This window comes from Stegostoma tigrinum, chromosome 3 (assembly GCF_030684315.1).
Source record: "Stegostoma tigrinum isolate sSteTig4 chromosome 3, sSteTig4.hap1, whole genome shotgun sequence".
Classification (NCBI taxonomy): Eukaryota; Metazoa; Chordata; class Chondrichthyes; order Orectolobiformes; family Stegostomatidae; genus Stegostoma; species Stegostoma tigrinum.
This window is the reverse complement of record NC_081356.1, coordinates 25,379,467-25,400,513: the sequence shown is the minus strand read 5'-3', so window position 1 is coordinate 25,400,513 and position 21,047 is coordinate 25,379,467. Positions and strand designations below refer to the sequence as shown.

General features: G+C 39.2%; 1 protein-coding gene across 1 annotated transcript in view; it reads left to right on the top strand.

The window, feature by feature from the left end:
* Positions 1–19,013, top strand: part of tek (TEK tyrosine kinase, endothelial) — a 95,912-nt gene extending 76,899 nt beyond the window's left edge. The window contains exons 17-23 of the mRNA XM_048526822.2: positions 8,900–9,090; positions 10,079–10,192; positions 11,279–11,349; positions 12,983–13,023; positions 13,342–13,438; positions 16,353–16,452; positions 17,053–19,013. Of these exons, the coding sequence (XP_048382779.1) occupies positions 8,900–9,090; positions 10,079–10,192; positions 11,279–11,349; positions 12,983–13,023; positions 13,342–13,438; positions 16,353–16,452; positions 17,053–17,127 (689 nt within the window). The 3' untranslated portion in view covers positions 17,128–19,013. The remainder of the gene's footprint in view (positions 1–8,899; positions 9,091–10,078; positions 10,193–11,278; positions 11,350–12,982; positions 13,024–13,341; positions 13,439–16,352; positions 16,453–17,052) is intronic.
* The last annotated feature ends 2,034 nt before the right edge of the window (positions 19,014–21,047 follow it).

Sequence of the window (21,047 nt, the reverse complement as noted above, 5' to 3'; positions counted from 1 at the left end):
AGACAGGGAGTGGCACTTTTGGTTAAGGATAACGATACAGTTGGATTTAGGGAAGATATTCCTGGGAGGATGTCCACTGAAGTTATTTGGGTGGAACTGTGAAATAAGAAAGGGATGATCATCTTACTGGGATTGTATTGTAGACCCCTCAATACTCAGCAGGAAATTGGAAGCAAAAATGTAAGAAAATCCCAATTATCTGTAAGAATAATAGTCATAATGGTAGGGGATTTTAACTTTCCAAACATAAACTGGGGCTACCATAGTGTTAAGGGCTTGGACGAAGAGGAATTTATTAAGCGTATACGAGAAAATGCTTTGATTCAATACACGGATGTAATTATCAGAGAAAGAGCAAAACTTGACCTTCCCTCGGGAAATAAGGCAAAGCAAGTGATTGAGGTGTCAGTGTGGGAGCACTTTGGGGCAGATGATTATAGTTCTATTAATATTGAAATAGTTATGGAAAATGATAGACCAGATCTAAAAGTTAAACTTTTAAATTGAAGTAAGGCCAATTTTGATGGTATTAGGCTGAAACTTTCAAAAGTTGAAGGGAGAGTCTGTTCACAGGTAAAGGGATGGTTGGAAAATGGGAGGCCTTTAAAAATCAGATAACGAGAATTTGGAGACAGTATGTTCCTGTTGGTGCGAAGGGCAAGGCTGATATGTGCAGGGAATGCTGAATGAGTAGAAAAAACTGAGGCTGTGGTTAAGAAAAGAAGGAGGCATATGTCAGGTACAGACAGCGGGAATCAAGTGAATCCCTTGAGGAGTATAAGAGCAGTAGGAGTATACTTAAAGGAAACCAGGAGGGCAAAAAGGGAACGTGAGATAGCTTTGGCAAATAGGGTTAAGAAGAATTCAAAGAGATTCTACAAATATATTAAGGACAAAAGATTAGGCAGAGAAGAGAGCCCCTTAAAGATCGACATGGCTTTCTATGTGTGGAGCTACAGGAGATGGGTGAGATACTAAATGAGTATGTTATGTCAGCACTGTGGAAAAGAATAGGAAGCTTGGAGCTAGGGGAAGTAAATAGTGATGTCTTGAACTTCTTTCTTGAAAGAAGGAGGTGCCGGTGGTCTTAAAATGCATCAAGGTAGATAAATTCCCGAAAACTGATGAAGAGTATCCCAGAACATTGTGGGAAATTAGGGAATAGACTACGGGGTCTTTACTGAGATACTTGTATTATTGACAGCTATAAGAAGACTGGAGGGAATTTCATAATGTGTTGCCATTATTTAAGAAAGGTGGTAAGAAAAATCCAGGGAACGATAGACCGTTGAACCTGACATCAGTGGTGGATAAGTTATCAGAAAATATTCTGAGAGATAGGATTTACATATATTTGGAAAGGTAAGGACTGATTTGGGATAGGGATTGTGCGAGAGAAATCCTGTCTCACAGACTTGGTTGAGTTTTCTAAAGACATGACAAAGAAGACTGATAAAGGTGGAATTGTAGACTTTGTCTTTATGGACTTCAGAACGCATTTGACAAGATTCCACATGGTAGACTGGTTAGCAAAGTTAGATCACATGGAATCCAGGGGGAGCTAGCCAATTGGCTACAAAATAGGTTTGAATGTCAGAGGGTGGTGGTAGTGGGCTGTTTATCAGACAGGAGACCTGTGAACAGTGGTGTGCTGCAAGTGTTAGTGCTGGGTCCGCTGCTTTTTATCATTTATAAAAATGATTTGGGTGTGAAGCATGGTTATTAAGTTTGCAGATGACACCAGCATTTTTGGTGTTGTGGACATTGAAGAGGATCTCTCAGAGTACAATGGGACCTTGATCAGTTGGGCCAATAGGCCAAAGAGTGGCAGTTTAATTTAGAAACATATGAAGTGTTGCATTTTGGTAAGGCAAACTAGGGCAGTTTTAATACAGTTGATGGTAATGCCCTAAAAAGTGTTTTCCCAGGTAAGGGGAACAAAGAGACTTAGGGGTGTAGGTTCATAGTTCCTTTAAAATGGAGTTGCAAGTAGATAAGCTGGTGAAGAAGGCATTTGGCACGCTTGCCTCCATTGATCAGAGCACTGAGTATAAGAGTTGAGACATCACATTGTGACTGTACAGGACATTGGTGAGGCCACCTTTCAAATACTGTGTTCAATTGTAGCCTCTGTGCTATGGGAACTATGTTGTTAAACTTGAAAGGGTTCAGAAAAGATTTACAAGAATGTTGCTGGATTAGAGGGTTCGGTCTATAGGGAGGGGGTGAATACACAGCGACTTTTATTCCTTGAGTGCATTGGCTGAAGAGTGACCTTATAAAGATTTATAAAACTGTGAGGGACATGGATAGGGTTAATCATCAAGGTCTTTTTCCTAGGTTAGGAGAATCCAAAACTAGAGGGCATAGGTTTGAGGTGAGATTGGGAAAGATTTAAAGAGACATGAGGGGTAACTTTTTCACACAGAGGGTGATGTGTGTATGAAACAAGCTGCAAGAGGAGGTGGTGGAGGGGGGCTATGGTTTCAACATTTAAAACATATCTGGATGGCTACATGAAAAGGAAGAGTTTACAGGGATATGGGCCAAATGCTGGCAAATAGGACGAGATTAGTTTAAGATATATGGTCAGCATGGAGTAGTTAGATGAAAGGATCTGTTTCTGTGCTGTATCACTTTATGACTCTATTAAAAAGACATTTTCAAACCCCAGTGACATTTAATTTGTAATAATTTCATCACCATTTGCCATGCATACAGAGTGTACAGATGCTGAGGAATCACCTGTTGGTCAAAGGTGATTTGCATCATGTCATTGGTTCTTGCAAATTGAACATTACTATCAACCTCAGCAGCATTAAGGTACCAATTATGTGAAAAGAGGCTAGCGCTGACCAAAGGTGAACTGTTATTCGTCCAAGAGTGCTGTGGGAGATGCAACCATCCATCATGTAAGTTTACTGATGATCTGTACTGTATGAAATGAGAGGTCCAAAGGTTGATGTGGGTCTGGCATAAAGTGTTTTTAGTGTGGCAGGCACTCTGTTTTGATATAACAAGCCTGTGCAAGACCTTCACCAGGTTGATGCATATGCTGAGGCTGAAGCTGAATGACTGATGGAGACATGGCCCTTGTTATAATGATACAGTATGTCTCATTGAATGAAAGATTGTGTGCAGCCCTCATCTGCAGGGTTTGCCATCGCTGACTCTTCCGAGACCCAAGAACCTCCTCCATTTCTTATGTTCCCAATGTAGTTCATTTTCACTGACAGTTTTGTGCTCGGCCAGTGCTGGGATTTGAAGTGAAGGCAAATGCATGAAGCCAATGGCAAGAACTGGAGCTGCAGCAGGACCCCACGGAGAACTCCAGCGCAGGGGTTGCTGTTGTAGGGCCCCTGAAAATGCACGGGATCTGGAGGAGGTTCAGGGTTTTCATCCATTTCCTGGTGATGAGCAGGTGCAGTGTTGATGCTGGGTCTGTATGTCCTAGGATACTGTGGTGGAATGGTGCCAAATGCTGGTGCAGAACCTGAGACCTGCAGGAGTGGGAGGCCATCCTCTCCTAATAGCTGTGAAGATCCTAGCGCTTTGAACTATTTTGTGACTAGCTCCTTTCTGGCAGTGATAGATGACCAGTGTGTAACATTCCAGCTGAGCTGCACTCCAACAGACCACGCATGGTGATTGGTGTACCACTGTCACTTACAACATTGGCTTCCACTTCTGAAAGTCTGACATCGGCATTGACTTTGGAGGTCTGCACAGAAGTGAAAAAAAAAGTCGCATAACACTGCCAGTGTGGGGTCTCTTAATCATGTAATCACAAATGCATCAGGTCAGTAATCAATGTTATTTTACAAGATCACACAAGTTTATTTCATTTCTCATGGCAAAGTCAATGCTATAACCTGGACATCTTGATTCAAGAACATGTTCCCCAGGTGCAGGGCACCATCAACTGCATGCACATGCTATTGAGAGGACACTATCACAATGCCATGGAATCCATCAACAGAATAGGGTTTTATTTGATTAATGTTCAAGTAATCTGCAATCCTCGTTATCACTTCCCAGCGGTGTACCTTCACTACCGAGGCAGCTGCCATGACTTGAACATCTTGGAACACTCATCTACCTGGTGTGTTTGAGGATCTAGGTGTCCTTACATGGCTGCTTACTGGGGGACAAGTGCTAATTACTGTGTCTATGGCTAATGACACTAATGAGCAGCCTCCTGACTGATGCAGAGTGTAGAAACCATGTTGCCCATGTTCCAACCAGGCCATATGGAGTAAGTGATGGGGCTAAAGATGTGGTTCCACTACTTAGACTGGTCTGGGAGTGAGGGTCCTCCACTACAGTGTGGACAGAGTGTGCTGCATCTTCCTGTCATGGTGTACTCTGCAAAATTGGACCAGACAACCAGAGGAACTGGGGGAAGGGGGGCATTCTTCCAAGGAGGAAGATGAAGACATTGGGAGGAGAAAGATGTCTTTGGCCATGACAGAGCTCAGCTGCATTGGGCACCAAAAGCATGACTGGACTTGGTTGATATCCAGTTCCAGTAGATCAGAACTGGGTGTAACAGACAATTGTAGACGGTAAAATATTCCTTAGATATGATGCCAGCAGTTAATTTGTGGTGTGGAGATGAACAGCAGCTTCTGTTGGTTTTGTGTTCATTTTTGCTGTCTATAAATAAAAGCTTGTCATGTATATCTGGTATACGTGATGTTCCCCTACTGGTCAGTGATGGGCTGTGGGTTTTCAGTGGGCACTCGAGACAGATTAACAGTGATGTGAAGAGAGTTTTCAGATGGTAAACAGGTGAAGTCAGGTAAAGTGTATCGGGTGAGAGAATGGCGTTGTATGTATGAGGGACTGTCAGCCATGTGTCACAGGCAGCATGATTTTAAGGTTGCTGCGCCATTTTGTTGCCAATGGGGGTAATGCCAGAATTGCTAACACATATCCAGGTGAATAATAACCTTTCAAAGATGGCCTGGGTGCAAGGGATGGCAGTCTTTGACTGGTATCTATCCCAATTGGAGAGTTGTTATAAGCAAGTGGTAAGATCGGAATAGAATGTGACAAGAGGGATGTGATAATAGCAAGGTAGGTAGTTGATGAGATAAGTTCGTTAAATATGGTGAGAAAATCCATTAGGCCTTACAGTGAAAAACCCTCCAAAAAAAATCCAATGCAACTTGCACTTAGCCAAAAACTACAAGATTCAGCCTTCTTTGCTTTTATATCTCTAATTAGCTTCCTGTCATATTAATTTCTCCCTGCCCAGATGATTTCCCTTAGAATCTTCCTTTCTCATTGGAATATATATTTGGAGTATTCTGAAATATCTCCTTAAATGTCTGTCATTGTGTGTCTACTGACGTACTCAACATAGTTTTGCAGTTTACTTTAGCCAGAGTTGACCAAATATCATCACAACTCTCACAAATATGTCCATCATTTCTGACTCCTAAAAAGGATCAGGAGATCATGGACAGTGCAAATGTAAGCATTCTTACTATTCTTCTGGTGGGTGAGGATTCTCGCTAGAATGACAAATTGTTAAATCAGATTTAGCATGTCATTATAAAGCAGTTCCAACTGACCTGTAAACTGAGAAACAGTAATAGTATCAATTAGGATGTATCTGCTTCTAAGTGACTTACATGTGATACCAATAGCCCTGTAACATAACTAATGCTCTCAACATTACAAGAGTCTCTTGCATAAAAGCAAAATACTGCGGATTCTGGAGAAACTCAGCAGGTCTGGCAGCATCTTTGTAGAGAAAAACAGAGTTAACATTGAGTCCGATATGATCCTTTTCTTTCGAAGAAGAATCATACCAGAATCAAGGCATTAATTTAGTTCATTTCTCTTCAGATACTGCCAGACCTGACCTGCTGCACTTTCTGCTTTCATTCAAGTCTCTTTTGCATTTTCCTCAAAACATGATCCATTTTTAGTCAGTAAATAGATACTCAAACATATAAAATATACAAGTAATTGCACTATATCAGCACTTCCCAGGCATCTTTCCCCACCGTGACCCCATTTCAAGGCTTGAAAGTTGTTACAACCCTTCAGTAAAAAATGACACAATGGGATGAGGGACTGTGAGAGCAAAGATCTATAGTTGTAACAATGATGTCTCAGAGCTCCCAAACCCAAAATTTCAGCTCCCAGCCAAGTGGGGGTCTTGATTTCCACTTTGAGAAGCGTTGCATTAGATAGATTTCAAATTTGGTTTTTTGTAGGAATTAAGCAACATGGTGATAACTATTATTAATAAAGTTATACTGTGATAGCTGCTAATAACACAATTATATTATTCAAAATAATTGGACTTGGGGTCACATATATGATACAAGGTACCTGAGAATTCACCACATTACAGGTTTCAAGTTTGAGGGGTTCTGTTGAACAGGTGTTGTTGAATTCTGACAGCATTTCTTTTTATATATTTTCTACTTTTCATATATTTTCCACTCTGGCTAAGTGGTAATTTGCATGTTTTCAAGTATTACGTCATCCAATTAGCTGGATTTCAGCTTTAACAAGAAAGTCTCTCCATAACTTGACTCATTCCTAATTTTACAGAACTGTGAAGGAAACAGCTTGAACGCTCCAGCAAACAGAGCCAGTTTATTGCCTTCCTGCATCCCTTGATCAGCAATGACTGACACTGTTATCCTGTAACTGTAATAGTTTAGCATCTAAAGGCACTCTGACTGGAAATCCATTTTATGAGAACAGTCAGTCTCTTAGAAATTTACTTAATAGACAAAAAAAGCTTAAGTTTAGAATTGACTACACTAAAAACCTCTTCCTATGGTTTTCTATAAAGCTTGAAAAGTACAAAATATCATTAATTTTTGTTTCAGCATGAATTCACATGAAGTATTTCTTCCACATATTCAATAATAGCTTTGTGTACAATATTCTAGAGACTTTTATATTCAAGAGTGTGTCAAATTTAAGAACTTTCAAAATGTTATAATGATCAGTTCCCACAAGAGTAGCAACGTGACACATTCATTCTTTCCTTGCTGACCCACACAATTTTGCAAATTATTATGCTACAAAAATCCGCGTAATGTATCTTTACAGAGCTCTGCAGGGGACCATTGTAAATAAAGAAAAAACTGGAACTAGAATAAAATCTTACAGGCCAGCGAGGGAGTGCATGGACAAGAATCTTATAGATTTATTAACTCTTGATGGGCATTGCTTGTCCTCTCAGGATATCAGCATGGAAATACGTACACTCAAAACTAAAAAATAACAGAACATTAATGCAAGATTAAAAGAGATATTTAAAATTGTAAAGGGTTTTGATACAGTTACTAAAAAGAGATTTCTAGTGATCTCCAGCGGTCCAGATTGAAGGACACAGATTGAAGGCACTTAACAAAAGAAGCACAGAAAGATGAGAATTCATTTTTTTTTTAAAGGTAGCAAGTTGTGATTGGAATGTGTTGACTGAAAGGGTGGTGGAATTGGATTCATCTGTAACTTTCAAAAGGGAACTGAGTAAATACTTGAAAAGAAAATTTGTAGGGCTATTGGGAAAGAACATCGGTGTGGGAATAATTGAATAAATCTTTCAAAGAGGTACAATGCCCTCCTGTGCTGCAATATTTTCTAAACTTCTCAACATCCGCAATTGGGATCATCTATGAGTCACTGTTTCTAATTGTGAGGAATTTATGCAGTATGAATCACAGACTGAACTGATTTTTACAGAGCAGATTATAGCTTAAAATAGTGGGCAAAATCTATTCCTCAAACTGCATTTACTTGGGAGGATTATTTTTTCTTTATGCTTTCATGGGATGTGGATGTGATTAATCTCTTATCATCACTATTGCCATTGAACATATCCAAGAGCAGCTTAGAGTTAATCATATTGTTGTAAGTCTGGAGTCATGTACATGTAGGCCAGGCCACATATGGATGATAAATTCTCTTTCCTAAAGGATTTTAGAGAATCAATGGGCTTAACAACAATCACTGATGGTTTCATGATTGTCATTACTGAGAACTAGATGGGTTAATTCCAGAAAGCAATAATTGCATTTACATTTCACCAGTTTCTATGGTAGAATTCGAACCCATGTTCCCTGGGCAGTAGTTTCAGAATGAAGGTTACTAGTCCAGAACCATTCTCACTACACAATTGTATCTCCCGAGATTTCCCCTCCCTTACACTTTCACCAACTCTGGGTTGTCCAGTAATTGAGGACTATACAGCATTATTCAAATGCTTCAGGTTGCATCAAAAATTCAAGCTAATTATTTTATGTACTATTTTCATTCTCTACTTCAAAACAAAGAAATAGAACATTTTCTGATTAAGACCACCTCATCTCCGAGTATTGGAAACATTTCTGTGAGTGGGAAAGTCGAGCAGAGAATAGTATTTGTTTACATGCAAATAAATGTTTCAATATTAATATTCTCATCCTTTCAAACCCCTTCACGGCTTGGCAGCTGTCAGTGTCTACACGACCCTGGGATATCTGTGTCCCTCTAATTTTGTCCTCTTGAATCTCCCTGATCTTAGTTGCTCCATTATTATTGGCCTTGCCTTCAGCCGCCTGAGATCTAAAATCTGGAACTCCCTCACCCCCAAACCTCTCCATCTTATTACTCCTCTTTCCACTTTTAAGATGCCCCTGTAAACTTACATATTTGACCAAACATCTGGTTACCTGGTCACCTTTATGAACTGGGGTCAGATTTTGTTTGTTAAGATGTATGTGAAGCACATTGGGGCATATCACGTTAAAGATATTAAATGAATTCATTTTTTTAAAATCTGCGCACTTTACCTTTTTTTAACCAGACAATGCTACTGGTCTCATCATCTTTCTGTAAAGTATCTCTATTCTGACTCTTCTGTGTGATCTTTATGCCCCTGCAGGATATCTGTACGTAGCAATTGAATTTGCACCACATGGAAATTTGTTGGATTTTTTGCGAAACAGCAGAGTGCTTGACACAGACCCAGCTTACGCTATTGCACACGGCACAGCTTCCACTCTGTCCTCACAGCAGTTGCTGCAGTTTGCAGCTGATGTGGCAAAGGGCATGGATTATCTCAGCCAGAAACAGGTTTGCTCTTTGTTGTGATGTCATATATGTCGTCATCATCCCTATTTTCTCATTTGCTTGTCACTTATGCTCTGAAAAAAAAAGGCGAGCTGACAATTTGCACGTTATTTTCTGTTAGTTCAGTGTGGTTAAGGTGAGGAAGCTGGTAGTTTGCATTGGGTTAATACATTTGAGTCCCCCTTAAGACATGAATTTGGATCCAATCCAAACTGATGGGATTTGTGTCCTCGCCCATTTCTTGTAAGAATAGCATCAAGAAGAATTGAGTATGCACAGCAGGAAGCCACAGAACATAATTTTCATTTTCCTAGACCAAGTGTTGTCAGTGAACAAAATAAATCCTTTGAATAACACGGTGTGAAGCTGGATGAACACAGCAGGCCAAGCAGCATCAAAGGAGCAGGAAAGCTTGACATTTCGGGTCGAGACCCTTCTTCCCAAAACGTCAAACTTTCTTGCTCCTTTGATGCTGCTTGGCCTGCTGTGTTCATCCAGCTTCACACCATGTTATCGCAGATTCTCCAGCATCGGCAGTTCCTACTATCTCTGTAATAATTCCTTGGAACTCCATTTCCTGTCTCTAACCATTCATCATACTCAATCACTAAGATTCCCCAACACATTTTAGACCAAAGGTTAAATTTGAATCTTCAATACATTTACCACACTATATTTATTAACTGAATCCTTTGGCTTCTTAAGTTCTGTTCCTGCAATATTATTGAAAAATATTATTGGGAAATTGATAAGAAAATGTGTGGGAGACAAACTGCCAAATTAAAATCCTCTGCCTCCCCAAAATTTATTCAGCTCTAGATTTTTATTATCGTATCATGATTCATCTTCATCAGACCAGTGCCGCAGCACATATCATTTCGGAGGTTCTGATTATGCTCAGTCAACCCATCTCCAATCATTTGGTGTGCTTGATACTTCTTCAATACACCCATGTAATATTCATGTATTGACAATGTTCTTTTTTGTTTAGTTTATTCACAGAGATTTGGCAGCTAGAAATATTCTTGTGGGTGACAATTACGTGGCAAAAATTGCAGATTTTGGATTATCAAGGGGGAAGGAGGTTTATGTAAAGAAGACAATGGTAAGTGGAAAATGTTACATGTGTTACAAAATCGCACTTGCAGATTTCTAAGGACAGAAAGGTTCATGGTACCTGCTATTATCCTGGTCCAGAGCTTTGGAATTCCCTTCCTAAATCTCTCCACCACTTCGATCTTCTTCTCTAGATTGCTCTTTTTAACATTTACTTATTCACAGATGTAGGCAATGTTGGAAAGGCTAGTATTTATTCCCCATCCCTACATGCCCTTGAGAACAAGCAACCTTCTTGAACCACCTCCTTTGTAGAGGTTTTGATCAAAGTGGTGACTTGCCAGGCCATTTCAGAGAGCATTTACTATGAGTATGCTATCACATTTTTTAAATGCCATTCCCAAGATATCAGCATCATTGGCTGTAACAGTTTTTGTTGCCCATTCTCATAATTGCCTTCGAGAAGATGGTGATAAGTTGTCTTTGTGAACATGTGCAGTCCCTCTGGTGAAGCCACACCCACAATGACATTTGGGAGGGTAGATTCAACATTTTGACCTTGCAAACGAATGATGATAAAGTTCCAAGTCAAGATGGTGTGTGGCATAGAGGGGAGCTTATAGGTTTTGATGTTACCAAGCTCCAGTTCCCTCGTCCTTCTAGGTGGCAGAAGTACATGTTCAAAAGAGACTGAAAGTGTTTTGGGGGAACATATCAAATGACATTCAGAATGTAGAGGGCTTTTGGAAACTCTGTTCCTTCTACTCAATCAGAATTGTCAGTGTTTTAATGTTCTGCTGATCTTGCGAACAACACAAGTCTGGTAAATTGTACCCACTGCTTATGATGCCCAACTTTTCATTCAATAACATTCAACCAACTTGGTCCAGGATCCCGCAACAGGAGGAATCCTCAGAAATTGATGCCTTATCCATTTGATTGCCTGCCTATGCACAGAATGTTTGTGAGTGGCCCAGCACACCAAAAGGCCATGCTACCAGCAGAAGTTTGATTGGAAAAGCAAAGTGCACTGCATTCAAGTCAATTGGATAGAAAATCATCCGTTGGTGCAAAAGCTTGAAAAATATTGTTTTTACATTATATTTATTCGCTGTTGTTCATTTCATCCTAACAGGGAAGGTTGCCAGTCCGATGGATGGCCATCGAATCCTTAAATTACAGTGTTTACACCACAAACAGTGATGTGTAAGTTCCTTTCCACAGTGAGAATGCTGGGATCCCAGCTAAACATTAATGTGATCATATATACGCCACCCTTTTTAAAGTAGATGCAACAAAGTTCATGAAATTAATTTCTAGGATGAATTGACTGTCCCATAATAATTAATTTAGTTGAATTGGCCTAGGCTCTGAGATTGAGAGGCGTTGACAGGATAAATGCTGCAAAGGTCTCGCCCACAGATAGAATATAGAACAAGCATAGAATCAAGGTCACAGTTTCAGAGCAGATGTTGTCCATTTAAGACTGAGATGAAGGGAAATGTCTTCACCTACAAAATTATAAAGCTTTGGAACTTAAGCCATAGCACTGGAAATGGTCAGTTGTTGAATATGTTCAGGACAGAGATTGATAGATTTTTGGAATGAGAATTGAAGAATACGGGAATAGTATGGGAAGGAGGTGGAGATGGGATAGAAGATCAAATATGATCAGGTTGAAAGTTGAAATAGGTTCGTGGAGTTAAGTAGATGACATCTATTTATGATGCGCTTATTTCAACTGCATAATCTGTAAACACTTGCGGCACAGCCGTAGTGGCTTTATGTCTGGGCCATGAGAGCTGAGTTCAAATTCCATCCGCTGTAGAAGTGCATAATAACATCTCTGAACAGGTTGACTAGAAAATATTTGCTTACTCCTAAAAGGGGAGGGGGCACTGCTGTGGTAATGTCCCTACCTCTGAGCAAGGAAGCCCAAATTCAGGTCTCACCTTCTCCTGAGGTGTGTAATAACATCTCAGAGCAGGTGGGATAAAATAAATGCATAATCCCTAATCTGGCACTAAATTAACAATTGCACAGAGAAGGACAAATACCAAAAGGGTACCAGGAAGGAACTGAAGCAATTGGTACATTGCTATTTTGAAACAGAGCTCTCTTGCGCTTTGGAATTTAATAAGATTACTGAGGCAGAGTTTTCCAGGAATTTTATTCTGCAGCTGACTGCACTTTACCTACTGTGGGAATGTGCTTAATTCTGACACTGGCTGACAAAAATGGTTAAAAATAATTTCCCACCATTGTATCCCTCATCCTGTTTAGCACTTTCAAAAATAAAATCTTAAAAAAGGATGATCAGAGCATTTCCCAGGCTCTTGGCTGCAAGGAATGGTAAACCTCACCTTCTTGCAAATCATCTAAATCTGGAATTGGTAGAGGTGTGGAACTAAATTCCCTCTTAAGCTGTTAAAATGAATTGTGACTTGCAATTAGAAAAGTGATTCATTTGTTAAGCACCAATATTGCTTTGTAAAAAAACAATTTTTACTTTACATGAGTCATGTAACAGATACTGGAATCTATAGTCACCCCCATACTTCACTGTTCAAGTTATAATATTGCAGACCACCTTGTACAGTTGGCCAAATTGTGCCAGAATCCATCAGTTCTGGAGATGAGAGGCAATCTGATCCATTAAATTACTGCCCAAAACATGCTAATATGAAATCTGATGTGTTCATAAGTAAATTGATCTGTTTGTAATTGCAGTTTAATTATGCAGCATTTGTTTATACAGTTAAATAAGTTATTCTTTTAAAAATTTACGTACATGTTTGCAAGTTGAACCTGTTGCAATATTTCTCACTGTTTTCTGTAGATGGTCATATGGAGTTCTTTTGTGGGAGATTGTTAGCCTAGGTAAGTGATGTCATTAAAAAATATTCATATTGTTCTATAATAGTCAGGATAGCCAATCTGTAATATTCCACACTCCCACTGGGGCAAGTTTTCCTGACCATTAAACTTGTGGAATGTGCAAAGACGTGGAGCGCGTGATAGGCAGACCTTGTGTGACTGACGAGATATGAAGAAGAATGTATAAACTAGTGATGGATCCCTTATTACTGATGTTACAGTAAATAACTGTAAGTTTTGAAACAATGTTAGCATTTTGCAGATAATTCAGGGAAAGGTACTGAGACAGTAAAATATCCTTACTTTAATCTTTGCAAATAGGTGGTACCCCCTATTGTGGAATGACCTGTGCTGAACTTTATGAAAAATTGCCGCTTGGATACCGGATGGAAAAACCACTCAACTGTGTTGATGAAGTGTAAGTTTCTCAAAAGACTTCTTGACAGGGTCACTGGGAGCTACCTCTTCTCCATTAATGCTGAAGCCCTGTGCGTTTCATCGAAGGCAACTCATAGAATCATAGAATCCCTACAGTGTGGAAGCAGGCCATTTGGTCCATCGAGTCTACACCAACCCTCCGAACAGCATCTCACCCAGACCCCCATCCCCCTACCTTATACCTGTAACCTCACATTTCCCATGGCCAATCCACCCAGCCTACATATCTCTGGACACTATGGGCAATTTAGCATGGCTAATTCACCTAATCTGCATACCTTTGCACTGTGGGAGGAAACCGGAGCACCCAGAAGAAACCCACACAGACACAGGGAGAACGTGCAAACTCCACACAGACAGTCGGCCGATCATGGAATTGAATCCAGATCCCTGGCACTGTGGGGCAGCAGTGCTAACCACTGAGTAACTGTGCTGCTTGTTCAGTTTCATTCCATGCTGGGAAATGCCCAGAAACATGTCCAATACTAGAATGTGCATGAGTCAATGTTCTTTGCTAGTAAATTGACACTTGTTTTATAATTTTAGTTTGAGCACTGTGCAGTTTTCATTGAGGAGAGAACTTCTGCAGGTTCCTTCTGATCTCGGGCTATAACTTGTGGAAGATCAGTGGATGACCTTGCAAAGCAGCAGAAGCAGCCATTCCACTATTTCTCTGTAGGGTTCACTGATCATCTGCTGAAGAGGACTCCAGGTGATCATGTTCTGAATTCTCAAGAAAAGCTATTGACAAGGGCATCATTGTGACACCCTCCCACTTTCTGTGATATTAAAGTGGATCTCCAATTTGGGCAAATCTTTTCAACTTTTCCTTTTCAAATTCAGCTGTTGTTCCTCAGCGGTCTGTCAAAGACAAGTCAGTCAAAAACCCCTCACATGATAGCATATACCAGTCAGAAGAGTAAGCAAATGGAGCAAAGCCGGGCTTGTGATATTTTTCAACGGTAGATACTGGCCGTAGTGAATTGTTTCACATTGCTCTGAGCATTTTTATTTTTAAAACTTTATGCAACCTGTAGAATATCAAAGCAGAATTATACCATGGTTTTTTCTACTATTCAATAGCTTTTAAAAATATGCATTTTGAGTAGATTAACCAACATTCTTAACGTCTTTCTTATGTTACCTCATGTATTTGATGGTCAGAGAGCTGCAACATGGCATCTACCTGACAATGTGGAAAGGTGCCCAGGAATATCCTGTACGCAAACATCAGGACAAATCCAACCCGGTCAATTACTGCTCCATGAGGCCACTCTCGATTATCAGTAAAGTATGGAAGGCATTATCAACAGTGCCATCAGGCAGCACCTGCTCAGCAATAACCCGCTCAGTGGTGCCCAGTTTGGGTTCTGCCAGGGCCATTCAGCTCCTGACCTCATTACAGCCTTGGTTCAAACATGGACAAAAGAACTGAATTCCAGAGGTGAGGCAACAGTGACTGCCCTTAACATCAAGGCCACATGCAACCAAGCATGGTACCAAGGAGCCCGAGGAAAATCCCTGGAATCTATGGGAATCAGGGGCTGAACTCTCACTGGTTGGAGAAATACATAGGGAGATGGTTGCAGTTATTGGAGGTCAGCCATCATAGATCCAGGACATCTCTGCAGGAGGTCCCCAGGATTGTGTCCTTGGCCCAACCATCTTCAGCTGCTTCATCAGTCACCTTCCCTCCATCATATGGTCAGAAGTGGGAATGTTCAGCACTATTCGTGATTCCTCAGATACTGTAGCAGTCCATGTTCAAATACAACAAGATCTGGACAATATCCTGGCTTGGGCTGACAAGTGGCAAGTAACATTCATCCCACATAAATGGCATGCAATGACAATTTCCAATAAGAGAAAATCTGACCACTGGCCCTTGACATTCAATGGTGTTATCATCACTGAATCCTCCATTGTCAACATTCCACTGATTACCACTGACCAGAAACTCAACTGGACTCTTCACATTAACACAGTAGCTACAAGAGTGGGTCGGATGCTTGGAATATTGGAGAAAGTAACTCACTTCTGGATTCCCCAAAGTCTATCCAATATCGACAAGGCATTAACCAGTTTGTGATGGAATACTCCCCACTTGCCTGGATCAAAGCAGCTTCAACACATTCAAGATAATGGACATCATCCAGGACAACGCAAGCAACTTGATTGGCACAACATCCACAAGCATCCATGCCCTCCACCACAAACATTCATTAGCAGCAGCGTGTGCTATCTACAAGATACACTATAGACATTAACCAAAGATTCTTTGATAGCACATTCCAAACCCACGCCCACTTCCATCAAGAAGGACAAGGGCAGCAAATACATGGAATACTACCACCCTCAATGTCCCCACCAACACATTCAGCATCCTGATTTGGAAATATATCATCATTTCTTCACTGTTGCTGGGTTAAAATCCTGAAGTCCCACCCTAAGGGTATTCTGGGTCTGCTACAGCACATGGACTGCATTGATTCAAGGCAGTAGCTCACCACCACCTTCAAGGGTAACTAGGGACAGGGAATAAACGCTGTCTAGGTCTCTTCGAGACAATAAAAAAAACAGAACGGGCCTGACTACATAGAATTATATAACATTTTCTAGAATAGAAATAAAATTCATCTCGTCTTCTCTCCAAATCCTTTCATTTTGTTATCCCTTATGTTTATGCAGCTTTTCCTTAAGTGCATCTCAGCTGTTCACCACAACCTGTCCCTGTGGTAGTAAGTAAGTCCCACTTTCTGGCTAAAGAGGTTTCTTCCGTGGTTACAGAAATGATGTGGCTTTGAAGTTGCTTTATCTTTACATTCAGTCCAACAGCAAATATAGAGTTTGCAATAAGGCGTATTGTCATAAAAAGTGATATTCAAATCTTTCAGGTATGAGTTAATGCTCCAATGCTGGCGTGAGAAGCCTTACGAGAGACCAACATTTGCTCAAATATTGGTGTCCCTCAATAGGATGCTGGAGGAAAGGAAGGTAAGCCTGAACAGATTAACCTGAATTCTCACTTCCAGTGGGGAACAGTACTTAAATGGAGCTTTGGGTTGGGCAACTGAAGTTACAATGTTCTATCATAATACCTAACTGCAAAGAACCATAGACCTGCTCAGTCCTGGCAAAACCATTCAGCTCATTGAATTTTTACTAACTTTTTGAAGAGCTAGCCCAATGGTTTGATCCCTATGCTGTTTCTACATAGTTGTGTATTGTTGAACTTGCTTTCACCACATTTTCAAGCAGTTGCATTCCAGATCATAACGATGCACTGTGCACAAAGATTAACTTTCATTTATTCCCATGAATTTTTACTAACAATCTTGAATCTGTGTCCTCTTGTTAGAAGACTCTGCTAGTGGAAATAGTTTATCCTGTTTACATTATTTTAAAAATCCCAACATTTTCCTCAACTTTCTCTGCTGTAAAACAATGAGAGAAATTTTGACATTTATTCACACTGAGCTTGGTTTCTGGCATGACAACCCAAGCTTACTCCTATAATATAATGATGTGTTCTTCTGATTTGAAACTGGTCAGATCAGATCCGTGACATTTGTTTTTGTTTGTGCATTCATTTAGACTTATGTGAACACAACATTGTTCGAGAAATTCACCTATGCAGGTATAGACTGCTCTGCTGAAGAGGCTGGGTGAACACTCCATGGGGAAACAACAGTTAAGAAAAATGAACCAAACTGTGTTTTGTAAACTTTTGTAAAATACAGAATTGCCAACACATACAATGCACTATAGAATATTTTTGATGCCAAAATAAAGAAGTGATCCATTAAGAATTCCTAATAAAAGTTGACAAAGATAGAGTGTTGCTATTTGGACCAGTTCTCAAAATCCGTTACAAACTTTTGATTGTTGCTTTATATATTGCACTTTGTGTTTTTGTATGTGCAAACTAGGTGGGATCTGTTTGGGACATTCAGATCAGTGACAAGAACGATTCATCTAAAAATTGCTTCAGCTTTAACTATACACACTTTTCTAAACTCCCAGTAAAGTCAGAACCTCTATTATCAAAATGAAATTGCCTCAAATTTAACCATAGGCATTGAAAATATGCTGTAGAACAATGGGAACAAATACAAATTCTGCAAGTGAAATTCCTCTGTTAGTTTAGTAAAGGTGTTAATCCAATCATTTTGTTTTAAGCTGGTAGTGAGTGGAAATTAAAATGATTGTGCTAAGTGCTTATTACTTTATTATCCCACATTGTAATCTCTTGGCTGCAGGGTGAGAAAAGAACCAACAAGATGACATAGATAGAGAAGTGGAGGTCAATTACAAGACAGACCTACGTTGATATAGCACCTTTCACAAGCTCAGAAGATATCAAAGTACCTTACAGCCAGTGAAATAGTCTTTTAAGTATAATCACTGTTGTAATGTAGGAAATGCAGTAACCAATTTGCACACCACAAACAGAAATGTGATAAGTGATCAAATACTGATAATCACCTTTAACGATGTTAGTCAAGAAATAAATACAGGCTCCCCAGGGCACTAAGGAGAATGCTTCTGTTTTTTAATGTGACAACGTGCTAAGTAGGGCTCATGATTGTTGAGTTGTTTCAAACCTGGAAGATGGATCTGTATAGTATTTAAATATCTGATTTGATAAATATCTCTACATCTGCCAATTACCACTTTGTGTATAGTTCTTTGAGCCTCCATGCTAACCCTGAATAAGAAAACATAGTTGTAGTTGGACTATAGTTGAGCAGTTTAAACTGTAAGAGTTGAGATTTCTTTCAGCAGCCAATCCAAAGACTAAACTCCTTAAGTAACTAGAGTTTGCTACAAACATTTCTGCAACTCTTATCATGGTCAAAATTAATATTTAAAATAGGACCAGTTACATGACAAATGATTCTTATCAGGGTAATAATTTCTTTAGTTTATTAAATGTCTAGCTATTTTCAGAAGCAATAAATTCAACAGTTTTTATATAAAATCAATCTAATCCTGATATTCTTATGCTTTTATATTTTTTGATTTCAAAGAACGTGTAAAAAAGTGCATTAAATTGTTTTACTTTCTGAAACTGACCTATTTGATTGTAGCTACAGCAGTTTATTATTGGTAGCATTGCCATATATACTCAGAAAGTACTATTTTTAATCTGCTTTCTTGATTATTGTATCAATATTTGAGTCTGGTTACAAGCATGCATGCATAATATTTACACCTATTTGTTAGCATTTTCTCCAAGTTACAAGCTGTATGGATATTTTAGCTCAAAGTTAAGTTAGAAAGGATGGCAGTGTGATATATTCCTGTGTACAATTGGCTAATTTGGCTCCAACTTTCTTGGCGTTATATTGGATTTAATCAATCACCTGCAAAAACTTACTTTTCCTAAAATTCTTTTTGGAAAGATAATAAATTTTAACTTGGTTTTACTAAGTTGCTATATTTCATTACTGTGCATCAATTTAATTTGGTTTGAACAAATGCTTGAACAAACATGCATGATGCAGCTGGACAAGATAAATGGGCAGAATAAAGTTTTCAGCGTTGAGTCAATACAGTACTGTTGTGATTATTGATCACTTAATGGACCCTTATCTTTCAATGACAGAAACGGTACCTTAGAACTCAGGCTAAATTGATTAGAAATATATTTGAACTTAATTACGAAGATATACAAACTATGATGAAAAAGTTGGAACCAACCTTATTATAGCATTTGTAGAAATTAAGCACTTTACCCAATTACAGCAGCTGCAAATAGACAAACTTGAAATGCGTTATAACATAGAAAGATGGTGATTACAGCACAAAAGGGTACCATTTGAAATGTTGCACCAAAATTAGCGCTAATTCTTCAGTTAAAACTGATTAATAAAGCACATTTTTCTAAATTTTACAGGTAAACATGAAATATGTGGAGAACATTGGCATGTTGCATAAATGGGCTAGAAAAATTAAAAGTTGCACAGAAATATTTTATAATGGTACACTCAAACTTAAAAGGATTGAACTATTCAATTTGTACAGTCTTGACATGAGTGAGAGAATGATACTACAACTGGCTTTCATAGAATCCCTACAGCTTTTTTGGCAAATTACTGAAAGGGGAATTTGGAAAAAGCCAGGATTCTTGTTTTTGACATCATACAATGACCATCACTCATGGTAACACCTGTGTTTCAATGAAAATAGGTTCTGACCCTTCACCTTGCAATCAAGATTGCTGTCCATTATTTAACATTTCGATTCTAACATGAAGAGTAATCATTTATAAACAGGGATTGGATGGTTTCTGGCATTGTCAAAACAAATCATGACATTATATCATCTTCAGAGGGAGAGCAAGATTTTTAAAAATAGGAATGGGGCAGGGGAAAGCAGTTCAAAAGGATTCCCTTTATTCCATGCCAGATTCACAGTGGGTTACCACCCAGCTCTTTAAACAAGCCTTAAAAGATATAAGAAAGAAATTTGTCTCACTCGTCTGTCTCATCTTCTGAGGAATTGAATGGAGCAATAATTCAGCATGTTGGGGACAGTAATGATAGCTTTTGCTTCCTGTAATTATATGGAGGCATATTATACCTACAAGTAGCTAACTAGGAAAATGTGGCACTTGTCTTTAAAGTGAAGCAGACTATAATTTTTCCTCAACCAAACCAGGAATTATTTACCACAATTCAACATTGTCACACTATGAAAGCAAGAAAGAAGTGCACTTAGAGCTTTGAGAAGATGAACTAACACTATTACAGAGATAGTAGGAACTGCAGATGCTGGAGAATCTGATATAACAAAGTTAGGGTCTCGGGCCAAAACGTCAGCTTTCCTGCTCCTCTGATGCTGCTTCACCTGCTGTGTTCATCCAGCTCTGCACCTTGTTACCTTAAACACTGTTACAGGCTCCTTTGTAAGGAGACAAAGATTTTCTACAGTTTAAATTATGGAGTTTAACCATGCTCCTTTTCTTGCTCATTCAGAGGCCAGGGATGGCAGGGTTTTACTGATGATTTATATGACACAGCACAGTTTATTTTTTGTGTATGACAGAGATCCCAGTGGAAAGTTACAGGAAATATACTTGGCAAATATATGCAAAAATTGTGCTGGAAAAGTATGGGTCATGACCAGAAATGCTAACCAATGCCAATCTCCAATATTAGAAGTAATATATGAAAGAAAAGCATAACCAGCTGTTTAGAAACTATGGAGTGGTCACAATTTCATTGTGACTCTTGCTTACAATGAATCTACCCGTTCTTTTTAAGGGTGCTTGGTCGGGCAGGTGAGCAGAAGAAAAAATCTTAATTTCCCATGGATCCATGTGAAACAATGTTTCTGTAGGAATGAAATTGTTTCTAAGAATCAGTAATAAAAATTCTGAATATTTAATTAATCTGATGATTAGATCCATCCCAACAATTGGCAAGCTTCACGTTTAGCCATTCTAGATTAAGGTTCTCTCCTGTCCTCCTAATCTTGTTAAATTCTCTTGCACTTCTTTGCTAAATTGAATTCACCTCAGTCTCTCACTTAGACTATGATTCCCTTGTTAATACTAGTTCCTCTACAGCAGTTGTTGCCTGCAG